Genomic DNA, 11,287 nt, shown 5'->3' with positions numbered 1-11,287 from the left:
ATCTCTGTGTTGAGTCCGCGCCGCCACTCATCAAGGTCCAGCGATCGCACCCGGGACAGGTGGGTGCCCAAGTTCCTGTGGATTCCCGAGCACTCGATACATATCAGGGCACCGAGGTTGAGGCTGGCCCAGTCCGGATCTGCGTGTGTCAAAGCGACAGCATCAGTGGCGCTCATGTAAACAGTTTGAAACATAGAATACAGTGACCCACTATCGGTGAAACTCCACCACCATACTGTAAAAACATTTTTTTCTATTTCTGACATCCAATTTAAAACCCATGTAAACTGACTCAAACACATAAGTCAGTCAACATGTCAGTATTTGAACACACACACACACACACACACACACACACACACACACACACACACACACACACACACACACACACACACACACATCTGCTCACATGAGCGACCACAGTGGGGAGGGTCACACACACACACACACACACACACACATCTGCTCACTTATGAGACCACAGTTTGGAGGTTGGATCTGGAACAGGTTCGGCGGATGTCTGAGATCAGCAGTGAGAGTGAAAAGAATCGAGGTTATTTCCCAATCTGGCAAACATTAGGGAGACTGGAACACGGTTGGGGTCACATGGAAAGGTTTGTGTGTGTGCGAGTGTGTGTGTGTGTGTGTGTGTGTGTGGGGGGGGGTGATGATGTGATGCTCAGGCGAAGCAGTGATGTTGAGGGTGTTTTGAATAGCTCACTGGGGAGTGTGAAGATGCTACAAATAGCTAAATTGATACGTAGTGACTCGAGAAGAAGAAGACTGGGGAGGGTCCGCGGTTTAAGATAGGAAACAATTGAGGGTGTTTTGAATAGCTCACTGGGGAGTGTGATGATGCTACAAATAACTAAATTGATACTTAGTGACTTCGAGAAGAAGAAGAAGACTGGGGAGGGTCCTCGGTTTAAGATAGGAAACACTCAAATGAAAATCAGTAAGTATGGCGGCTATGACATTTTCTCATCCATGAACTATAGTTCATTGTAACTCTCTGTTTATAGTGGACCCTCAAAGGTCGAAAGTAATCCACTCAAAGATGCAGACCCACACGCCTCAGCGTGCCACCCAGAATGCGCATATCGCTGAAGTGAGAGTGGATGATGAGCATGATGATGAGATAGAAAGTAGATGACTGAATCATGCATGCTGAAGAGGAACAATCAACTGATGAAGAAGAATCTAAGGAGGAGGACCCAGTTAACATTGAATGTTTCCAGTCAAAAGATATACTCTTCCAAAATTAAAGCGTGTAAGTTAAAAAAAAAAGTTTGTCCACCAAGTAAACCCTCCAAAACACAATGTATAGACTTCTTTCTTTTAACTCTCTGTGACGCTACTTCGTTTTATGATTTTAACGAACATAAAAAGTAATTCTACTCCGCCGTGTTTAGGATTCCATTGTTTCTTTTCATGCAAATTCCCATGTGTCCGAGCTGCACATTTTTAGCATGATGCAAATTCAGCAACAGCAAGCATGAATGTATTTGCAGACAAACCTACCGGTAGATTAAAGTTTGTCCCCCCCCGCATCGCTTGTCTGTTTTGGTTTTGCAAGGCTGATTTGAAAGACATTTAATTATTGAAATGCAATTAGTGCAGTGCTTGGAAGAAATGGTTAGGACACATAGTTACAAATGGATACACACACATTGGCAATGTGCATAAGACACATCCAGTAAAAGAGGTCAGAAGGGCGCAGGCAACATATCAGAAGAGATTAACATTGATTGCAATGTGTGTGGGATTGACACACAGTGATTAGACATACCGTATCTTAATCCGCTGTATGCGTGAAAGTGAGATTAGTACTGAAATTGTAGGCGGGTTTGAATGCAAGGAGAATTTTGTGGACACTGCACAACAATTCTAAATATGACATGGTGGATTTCCAGTGTAAAATATGAAATAACAGAAGTCCAACATGTTTTAATCCCTTTATGATACTGATCGAATTGGATAAATAACACTGGATCTAATGTCAAATTTCATCACACAGTTCAAGGTTACATACATTTTAAATGAAATGTAATTTATTTAATTCAATGTTTAACTCGGACAAAAAGCTCTTTTTTTGTCAGATTTAGACCTGTAGAAAGCATTAACAAATATCATGCGTGTGTATTTGTGAGCGTCTGCGCGCGCGTGAGTGCGTGTGAGGGGTGGGGACAGGATAGGACCACGATATTCCAATCAGCTTCTTAAATTGACACACAACTTCTTTGCCAAGTAATTTAAACACACGAATGCTCACGAATGCAAAGACAAAATTTAACCATAAAACGGGAAAGCGCGGTAACAACGAAACGCCATGTCACCGACAACAAACAATCATCAGGCACACGGCTATGTAAAATGAATTTTAAAAACGTGATTTTCTTCGTCTCGACCTGCTCTTTTATCAAACTTCTACATTTGATAACACTATAAAATTAACCCCTTCACACAATTCTATAATGACAGCAGAAACACAGTCGCATCACTACGCATTCAGACAGTATTATAGAAACTGCAGCTTCCTCAAGATTATACGAGTGATTTTTTTATTCGAAAAAAATAGCCCGGTTTCATCATTAGTGAGATTGTGTTTTAATTGGTGTGCCAAACTGTTCTTACCGATGTACAGCGTTCACTGGGACGGCTGAGATGGTCTGCACTGTGCAAGCCCTCCGCTTCTCCTTTCCTCTCCTCCGACGCCGCAGACCGGTCTACATGCTGCTCTGTCGCAAGCCCCGCCTTCCTGCACGCCCATTGGTCCAAAGAACGCCAAAGAAAAGTATCACATTGAAGGAAAGATCAGGTTCATTTCAACTACATGTTGGTTGTGTGCTCAGTTTTTGTATTTTTCATGTTTCATTGAAAAGTGTGTTGTTTGAATTGTGCTGGATTATGATTAATAATGGGGAGGAAATTGGGGGGGGGTGCTTCTTTGCATTGATGACTATTGTAACATTTTTTTCAGTACCCTCCCATTAAAATACAGTAAAGAGTAATTGTTCACCCTTACCTGTAAAAGGTAATCCCACGAGAAGTGGCTTTCGCTGTTGTACATCTCACAACGGCATTATTTGAACCAGGATGGTCTCAGCTTTACCACATGCAATATGGCGGAAAAAATGACGCAAAATGTAGCGCTGAAGGCGTTATTGACGTATTTTATATATCTGTGTATGGTTAGCAAACGTATTTAATTCCACATTCATTTTATACGATATTTGATGTTTATATTTTTTGATGTTGAAGACAACCATCAGGAACGTTTTTATATATGTTATAAGAACAAAAGCGGAGTCTAAAAACGTCAATACAAATAGTCATTGGGCGGACTGGCAGCAACAGTTGGGCGGGGAGAAGGAAGTATCTTGACTTAATTGTGCTGGTAAATAGCGTAAGCTAACGAATTTCGCTTTCGTTTTTACCATCAACCACTCAATGAAAGCGTATTTTGCGTTGCTGTGTTATCACTTGAATGCAGCAGTGAGAGCATTTCCGCTTTTAGACGCTGTTCGGGATTTGTAGTTCCGTTGACGGTTAAATACCTTCGTACAGAAAAGAAGAGACCGAGTGAGAGAACTACAACCTGTCGCACTTTCGACGAGCACAGCAGCCGACATCGCCCTCCCCAGCTCGACAGATTTGCGAAGAAACAAACTTCCCAACACAGAAGTCAGCAAGGAGGTGTGCTATAGTTGGTCAAAGCTTCCACTACTTTGAGTCGTGTCTTACCTTCCCGGTTCCTGTCAAGTTTCCTTATGACTAGTTGGTAGTACGTACGCCGTCCGAATACTGACTTGGAATCACCTGCTAAACTGCTAATTTCTTGACAGTAGATCAAATGTTATTCACCGTTGATATTAACCGCCTTCTTGGCTTTCTTATCTAAGTGTTAAACATGAAAGGGCGTTTGATACTTATTTGAAAATGGCCACATAGTGTACGTTTCAGGATAGACAAAGCAGAGGTGAGTCGAAAAATAAGCCATGGAAACGGGTTTTTATGACTACCTCAGCAAACAATCAGACATCTTTTTGTCCAGATCATGTGTAATCATTATTTGTCAGTATGATTTAATCGTTGGCTTTGTTCCCAAATCATGTGTCACGATAGGTGAGTCGACTTGAGGTGTGTCGTTTTATCCGCAACCCCACCCAAGTGAAACGTTTCAGGCTATGTACTTTGATGAACAGTCACACAATGTACAGAACGTATCCGATTTGCTCAAACCGTAACAATGTGTCCCTTGTGGAAAACGAAACAACCCACATCATAAAATTGCAGTTAAGTTGAACCATTGACCAGTCATTATTTTGTCATTTTTGCACGTGAATTACTTTTAAATTTATGGATGCATTAATATCTTGCTGATGTTATAAGGCAATGATTACTTATTCCGAATATGTTGTTTTTCCGGAGATTAGAGTTTATTCCAAATATCACGAAAGATGATGACAGCATTCACTTAGAAGATGCACTGGCACCCAAGCTGAAGCCCTACTTCCCAAGTCTTCAGTTAATCTCTGAACCTCCTTTCCTGAATTGTTTTTGCTGGAGGTGAAGCCTGGTTTCATGTGTGCAGCCATCATGGAAATGGGAGTTGGCCCAATCTTTGCACTGATGATGGATGGCAATCTATATGTCAAAATGAAACTAAACCTTGATTTAGATCTACTGTATATCTCAGTGGCTCCTTTACAGTGACTTGCAAACGTTTTGGTTCCTTGAACGTTTTGACCTTTTTGCCACATTTCATGCTTCAGATGTAAAGACATAACACCCTCCCCCCCAGCAAAAAGTGGCATGTTTTTTACTTTTAAAAAAGTGTCTGATAACATATGAATTTTGTTCGACTTAACGATCATGTCCCACCTGATGTTGATTCCTCATTTTACTTGGATCTTGTTCTCCTCACATGCTGTCAAGTCTGCAGGAGGGGTTGGGCACAGCAAAAGTGGCGTTGCCGGCCACGCACGTACCCCAAGTTCCCTTAATTGGTCGACGCCGACCATGGAGGACTTCAGGAAAGATGCCAGCACCACTTCAGTCATGGCTCTGTACACGGTGATGTACCCTGTCTTTGACCAGGTATGGGGGGGTCAGAAGCCCTTTTCATGTTTGATTCCACACATAAGGAAACTTCTCCAAAATGGCTTCTTCCTCTGCACTCAAAAACACAATCAAGTCAAGTCAAGTACAACTTTATTGTCCAATGAATTGCAAGTAATATTTAAAAAAAAAAGGCAGTGGTACAAAACTGTGTAAAACCTAAATATGCAACTGCCACTATGAAAAAAAAACGTTTTTTTAATTTTTTATTTTTATCAATGAGTGTTTTAGAAAGAGATTTAAAATCCTCCTAAGATATCTGCCTTGTGTGTTGTTTGTGATGACTTGCAGTTGGACAAAGTCAACCTGTCAGCAGCACAGACATTGCGTGCAGCCTTTATAAAGGTAATTTCAAAAAATGTTACTATATTCATAATTTATGGGATTGATTGGCATTTTTGCTCAAAAGCTTCTCTTCACGATCGTCTCAAGGCAGAGGAGGAGAACCCTGGCGTGACAGAAGACTTTGTGCTGAAACTACTTAAGAAAAAGAACCTGAAAATCAATTATAATGAGTGCCTACTTCGCATGGCTGCTGCCGATGTGAAAGGTAAGCTAAAGTGCGCGCATCACTAACACCGCAATCAGAGAATACAGTTCTTGCTCAGCGTGCTTGTTGCCTGCTGGAGTGCGTGCGCAGTAGTACTTAAACCGTCCACTGGGGAGAGCTGTTTCTCCACAAATCAACTTCTCCCACTTCCGTCCCTTCTTGCATGTGAATCAGTCCTTTGTGCGGCGCAGTGATTGATTTGAGCAATTAATACCCTCGCATACACACTCTTCGTTTGTTTTAAACATATTCAAAAGCTTTTTTTTGTTCGTCTTTCCAGGGTACGGTTAATCCTGTATCCACTATTCAATTTTCACTGCTTTCTGCATGGCGTTACTCATAACTTAAATGTGTGCTCTTATATTGTACAGTTGAGGGAACTGATTTGGTCTTATCTGTTTTGTCAGAGTTTCGAATTGAGAGGCAGGAGCCAGGGTTCCAAGAGTTGAATGAGAGGTCCCATTCTCTTAAACACATCCTCAGCACCATACCTGATGAGATCAATGACAGAGTGGGGTTCCTACAGACCATCAAGTGAGACCGATAAATGGTTGTGTGATTAACTAGACATCTTTTTCCTCTAAGTTCAAATGTTTCATCCATCCATTTTCTGATCCGCTTATCCTCACAACGATCGCGGGGCGTGCTGGAGCCTGTCCAAGCTGTCTTTGGGTAGTAGGCGGGGACACCCCGAACTGGTTGCCAGCCAATCGCAGGGCAGTTCACGTTTCCTTCAACAAATTTAACATTGTGCTAATTCCAGGTATTTGCGGGGGATTGAAACCAAGCCCCGCCACGATTAGCAAGAACCACAAGTAATACTCCCCCCCCCCCCAAAAAAAAGTGTTTAGAACCAAACTCATCTTTCAGGCTTACAGGTGATAAGATTTTGAAATGCGTGCAGATACATCGAAGACACTCCGATCTTATTCCGCTAACAACTCAGGCTAAATTTAGCTCCTCTGCAGATGTCTCACTATAGCATACTTCTTTTGGTACCAATGTGTGATGTTCCTATCACCCAGGACTTAAGCGCCAATTTGTAGCATCTGAGTACATTTCAGAAAGAGCACAAAGACACATGAGGTAAGTTTTTGTGGATCAGTGAAATGTTTACAAACCAAACTGATTTCCCATTGAAAGGAATGGAAATAGAATGAATCCAATCTAGCCCCAAATTTAAGTTATATTGACCGTAGATTTATCGTTGTTTTTTTTTGGGGGGGGGGGGGCATTGAAAAGCAGTTGTCCACAGCACTATGGGACCGGTTTCCCGTGATGAAGTGATTTTGACTGACCGGCGCAGAAACAACTCATGTTTTCTGAGTTTGGTCATGTGACCTTTGCAAACTGAGCCGTCGTTGGTCATTACCTGAGCTGTGAGCAACTGTGGTGTCATTTTTAGTCGACAACAAGAGGCAAAAGGGCCTCTTACTAAAAGTGATGAAAATGAATGGATCTTGCCACTTAATTCCTATTCAACCAAGGCAATATTGATCAGAATGCCATGTTTAGATCCGTAGAGGCGCATGGAACATATAATTGCAAAGAAAGAATTTCATTTGACTTGACTTTCAGGATAGAATTGGATGTTTTGCAAGTACTACTGCACTCTTTTATGACAAAAGAAGTTCACATGCTGGGTGCATAGTATGGCTTTATGCCATACTGCGGAAAGTGTTATGACACAGTCGTGCAAGGTGACACAAGTGTTAGCCAATACGCTTACCCGGTGAAGAACTTATGAATAAAATCAATTTGAAGCAAATGATTGCTAAAAAAAAAATCATATGATGGGGAAAAAAAAAAAAAATCTAAGTTTGTGGGGGGCGAAAAGCAAGAAAACCAAACATGATGTGGATGAAAGAGGAATAATTTTGGCTGGAGAACAAAGAGATTTTCAAATGTATTCTTGTTGCTCCTTTACACCCGGATGTTTGTTTTTCCTCCAGAGACATTGCCAGTGCCATCAAAGAGTTGCTAGACATCGTTAATACCATCTTCAGGAGGTACCAGTATCAAAACAGACAGGTAAGTATCGATGAAATGATGGGGAAGATGGTTTTTCCCAGACGCTGCCTTCGAAACAAGCAGAGCTGAAAAGGTTGCGTGTTTTAGGCGCTGGAACAGCAGAAGAAAGACTTTGTGAAATACTCCAAGAGTTTCAGCGACGCTCTCAAAACCTTCTTCAAAGATGGAAAGTAAGATGCTGCTTCATATCTCTTTGCTGTGTTAGGACTTTTTACAATAATTCTTTCTCTTTGGTTCTCCCCGAGCCTCACCCGCACGTTGAGTCCGAGCCCCCCCCCCCGCGTGACTCCCGTCATTTAAGAGCTGCGCTTGTCAGCGCGTACACACAAGCTGTCGCCGCCACGCAAAATGCTTGTCGTTTGATCAGAGTCTCGCTTTCTATTCAATCCGCCCTTCCTGAATAATTCCTTTGACCCATTTCCAGCGGATTCACGCCGGCTTGTTTTCTCTGAAGCCCGACATTCTCCCTTTCCAGGCAGATCAAAGTGTTTCCCGGATCAATATTGTTGCCATGGTTTCTCAGCACGATGACAGACATGCGTGTCCTTGTCTTTCTGTCATGCTCGCTCGCAGAGTGCTCAACGTGTTTGTCAGTGCCAACCGGCTCACCCACCAAATAAACATGATACTGGAGGCCTTCAAGATGGCGACATAGAAGCCTGAGATGACGCAGCCGCAACAAAGCGGAGGATTGGGAGGGCAAACCTTGTTGATGACGTGATTTTTATTTTGCTCTTTTATTGTTGTTGTACTTCATTGCTTAGCGTTTTTTTTGTACCTCCTGCGACCTTGAGAAGATACAGCTCTTCTTTTCATGGGTTTCTTGGAAGGAACAAGGCATGAAAAATAAGTATTCAATTGCGTTCTTGCCGACAAAGTCAAGTACACATCCCCTTGGATGTTATTCCCTCACACCTACCACGTAAGAAAATTGCTGGACACTACCCGGCCTTGTCTTTCATGTATTATTCATAGCGCCGCGCTAACTGGTTTTGACCACAAGAGACATTTCCTATTAATTACGTCGAAAATCTCCAAGCTGTACTTTCATTGCCCGGAAGAGAAATTCTCTCGTCGCCTTTTTGTAGGAAATTCTGCACACTGGATTGATTTCTGACCGCTGTGTGAGAAACGAGCAAATTATTTGTCGACTTCCTCAGCATTGTTATTTGTGATCCCGCTGCTTTCTATTGTTTCATTGTTCATTTATTCACTGTCCAATCATGCTAAAAATACTCTTGAGCTCATCTCCCTTATAAGCACTTTAGTCAACTTTTTTTTTTTCCCTCCCCCCAGTGAATAAAGTGACTTGACTTTGACCTTTGCCGTCCCCGTTTGTTGCTTCCCAATTTGAGGTTCTGTGTTGTTGTGAAATACGATCTTAATCAGTTGCCGAGTATCTACGGCCACTGTTAGGTTGCTTCTTTTATTTTTCTGACCATATCGTTACTCTTCTACAAAAATTGTGTGTTAACGTATATTTTGAGGGGCAACCAAAATACCAGTTCTATTATTTAGTAGTGCTGCCGTAGTACTTCCAAATTCTATCTGACAGGGGTGCGACTGTCACTCAGCAGAGCACAGACTCACTCCACGCTCTCTCGTGTGGGAAAAGGTGCTTAGTCGTGGAAATAAGACATTTGATAATGAATAAGACACACACTCTTGTAGCCAGGTATGAATAAAAAGATGCTAAGATCATTTCTTTAGGACCCTTCTTTACTAACAATAGTCACACAAACCTTCAAGGCACAACTGTTCCTCAAACTGTCGATTAAGAGTTCAAAGAGTTGGAAAGATTTACCAAAGTAAATCTTTGTGTGCGATGAAAGTCCTTCACTTCTTCTCCGCTGCCCTTCCTTTTCTCCTTCCACCGTACAGTAGCAGGATCTGGACGATTTTTTTTTCTCTCATTGCGGCACCTTCATTCTTCTCCCTGTATAATAGTGGATTTTCCATGGTGGATTTGCGCGGGGCTATTTTGAGCTGTGCGCTGGCTCCTCTGTGCAGCACTGTAATCCAATTGTGATAGCTTTAATTTTGAAAGGTTTTTTTTTTTTTACTTTTTTTTTTTTTAATTGAAATTGCTGAGACCTAATTTTCTGATCCTGTCACCGTTGACGGCCGCTGTAATCGGCTAATTCAAGTTATTCCAAGCCATTAAGTCGCACACAGGAACTGCTTGTGGTCACTGAGGCAGGAGGGAAGAGATCATATCTGCGCTGAATGAGCCGCTAGTGGTGTTTTGGAGATAGGGTTTTTTTTTTCCCGTGACCAAATCCCAAGAAATGTTCTTGGTCTTGACCGCAGTAAACCCCTCACAGGTATTTGAATGGCACCAATAAAGCTCTTGAGTTGTGTGTGTGTATGTATGTGTGTGTGTGTGTGTGTGCGTTTGTGTGTGAGAATGAGAGTCTTGCTGAAGCCCAAGTTCGTGCTATTATCAGTGTTGTTAAAAAAAAAATGTTGGGATTGAGTTTTGTGTTCTAACTACAGTACATTTGGGGTGTTGCTGTTGCTCTGAACGTTCTCTATAGTGCCTAATCCGTGAATGAGCACGCATTGTCTAGAAACCAAAAGATAGGGCCAGGACGAACAAATGCAACTCTTGGTTGCCAGGAAACTTGCACGGGTCTTTGGCAAGTTGGCCGTATAAAAGAACAGAAGTGTGTGTGTGTGTGTGTGTGTGTGTGTGTGTGTGTGTGTGTGTGACCACTGCCTGCCCAGTGAACGCTTTGGGGGTGTTTGGGCCACATCCTGGGTTGTTGGTGTTGTTTGTCGCTAGGTTCCAACTGTGTCTGCCTGGAATCAAACTCCACACACGGGATGCAAAGATTCAAGCCGAAGCCACTGCTGAATATTTGTAATACATTTGAGAAGCAACCGTGGGTCTTCCCAGAGAACTTTAGAGATTACGGACCATAGAAACGTCACTTTTCGATGTTCAACAACTTGGTAAGTTTGAATTAGTGTCCCATCTCTTCCATTGAAATATGGTGATTTAAGCCGCTTGATTGAATTGAATTTAGGCAGGTTATGGTCATGTTGGAAGGCCTGATCAACTTTTTACAGACTCAACTACGTTCCATATTATGCAAATCATGTTTTTCTGATTTCGATAAATCGTCTAAGCAAGTGGCAATCGGCATAATTCATCAATTCATAAATCATCAAACAAAAAATATTAAGTGGCATATTTTTCAACAAACCTCATAATGGTAACAGTTCATTTTTTTCCACCAAAAAATAAAAGCATAGTTTGTGAAAATGTGCTGCTGGTAATTATTATGCATAGCAGCGCTTCCAAGACATTTTATAAGTTGTAAAGAACTGAAAATGGTCTTTTTGTTGAATTCGCAGTCCAGTTGCCTTGACTCAACTTTTAACTGTAATTGACCGAGAGTCTTCTCAGTCATAAATAAGACGACAACTTATTAGTCAGTGGATTGCCAACGTGCTTGCTAAAAAAAAAAAAAAAATGCACGTTGGAATTTTCATTGATTTTGTTACACCAAGTTAAAAATGACACGCACAATCATTCTATGAGGCTAACATTATGACATAAACAATTCTGCACACATT

The 11,287-nt window shown here is 41.8% G+C and overlaps 2 protein-coding genes across 2 annotated transcripts in view; one reads left to right on the top strand and one right to left on the bottom strand.

Annotated features, from left to right (window-relative positions):
* Positions 1-2,749, bottom strand: part of serpini1 (serpin peptidase inhibitor, clade I (neuroserpin), member 1) — a 15,606-nt gene extending 12,857 nt beyond the window's left edge. Inside the window, exon 1 of the mRNA XM_019864945.1 lies at positions 2,638-2,749. The gene's annotated coding sequence lies outside the window, so the exon portion shown is untranslated. The remainder of the gene's footprint in view (positions 1-2,637) is intronic.
* A 726-nt stretch (positions 2,750-3,475) lies between these two features.
* pdcd10a (programmed cell death 10a) lies at positions 3,476-9,024 on the top strand. Its single transcript, XM_019864947.1, has 8 exons — positions 3,476-3,699; positions 4,942-5,103; positions 5,416-5,469; positions 5,557-5,674; positions 6,082-6,208; positions 7,627-7,705; positions 7,793-7,875; positions 8,279-9,024. The coding sequence occupies exons 2-8, from the start codon at positions 5,026-5,028 to the stop codon at positions 8,358-8,360; spliced, it is 621 nt and encodes a 206-aa protein (XP_019720506.1). The 5' UTR covers positions 3,476-3,699; positions 4,942-5,025; the 3' UTR covers positions 8,361-9,024.
* The last annotated feature ends 2,263 nt before the right edge of the window (positions 9,025-11,287 follow it).

The sequence above is a fragment of the Hippocampus comes genome, unplaced genomic scaffold (assembly GCF_001891065.2).
Source record: "Hippocampus comes isolate QL1 unplaced genomic scaffold, H_comes_QL1_v1.1 scaffold276, whole genome shotgun sequence".
NCBI classification, from domain to species: domain Eukaryota; kingdom Metazoa; phylum Chordata; class Actinopteri; order Syngnathiformes; family Syngnathidae; genus Hippocampus; species Hippocampus comes.
The sequence above is the reverse complement of the archived record's forward strand: the minus strand, read 5'-3'. Positions and strand labels throughout refer to the sequence as shown.

Bases quoted from the DNA above. Each gene is read 5' to 3' on its own strand.
- pdcd10a (XM_019864947.1), top strand. From the start codon at position 5,026: ATGGAGGACTTCAGGAAAGATGCCAGCACCACTTCAGTCATGGCTCTG. The intron at 5,470-5,556 runs GTAATTTCAAAA...GATCGTCTCAAG, and splicing joins TGCGTGCAGCCTTTATAAAG to GCAGAGGAGGAGAACCCTGG. The intron at 7,876-8,278 runs GTAAGATGCTGC...GCTCGCTCGCAG, and splicing joins ACCTTCTTCAAAGATGGAAA to AGTGCTCAACGTGTTTGTCA.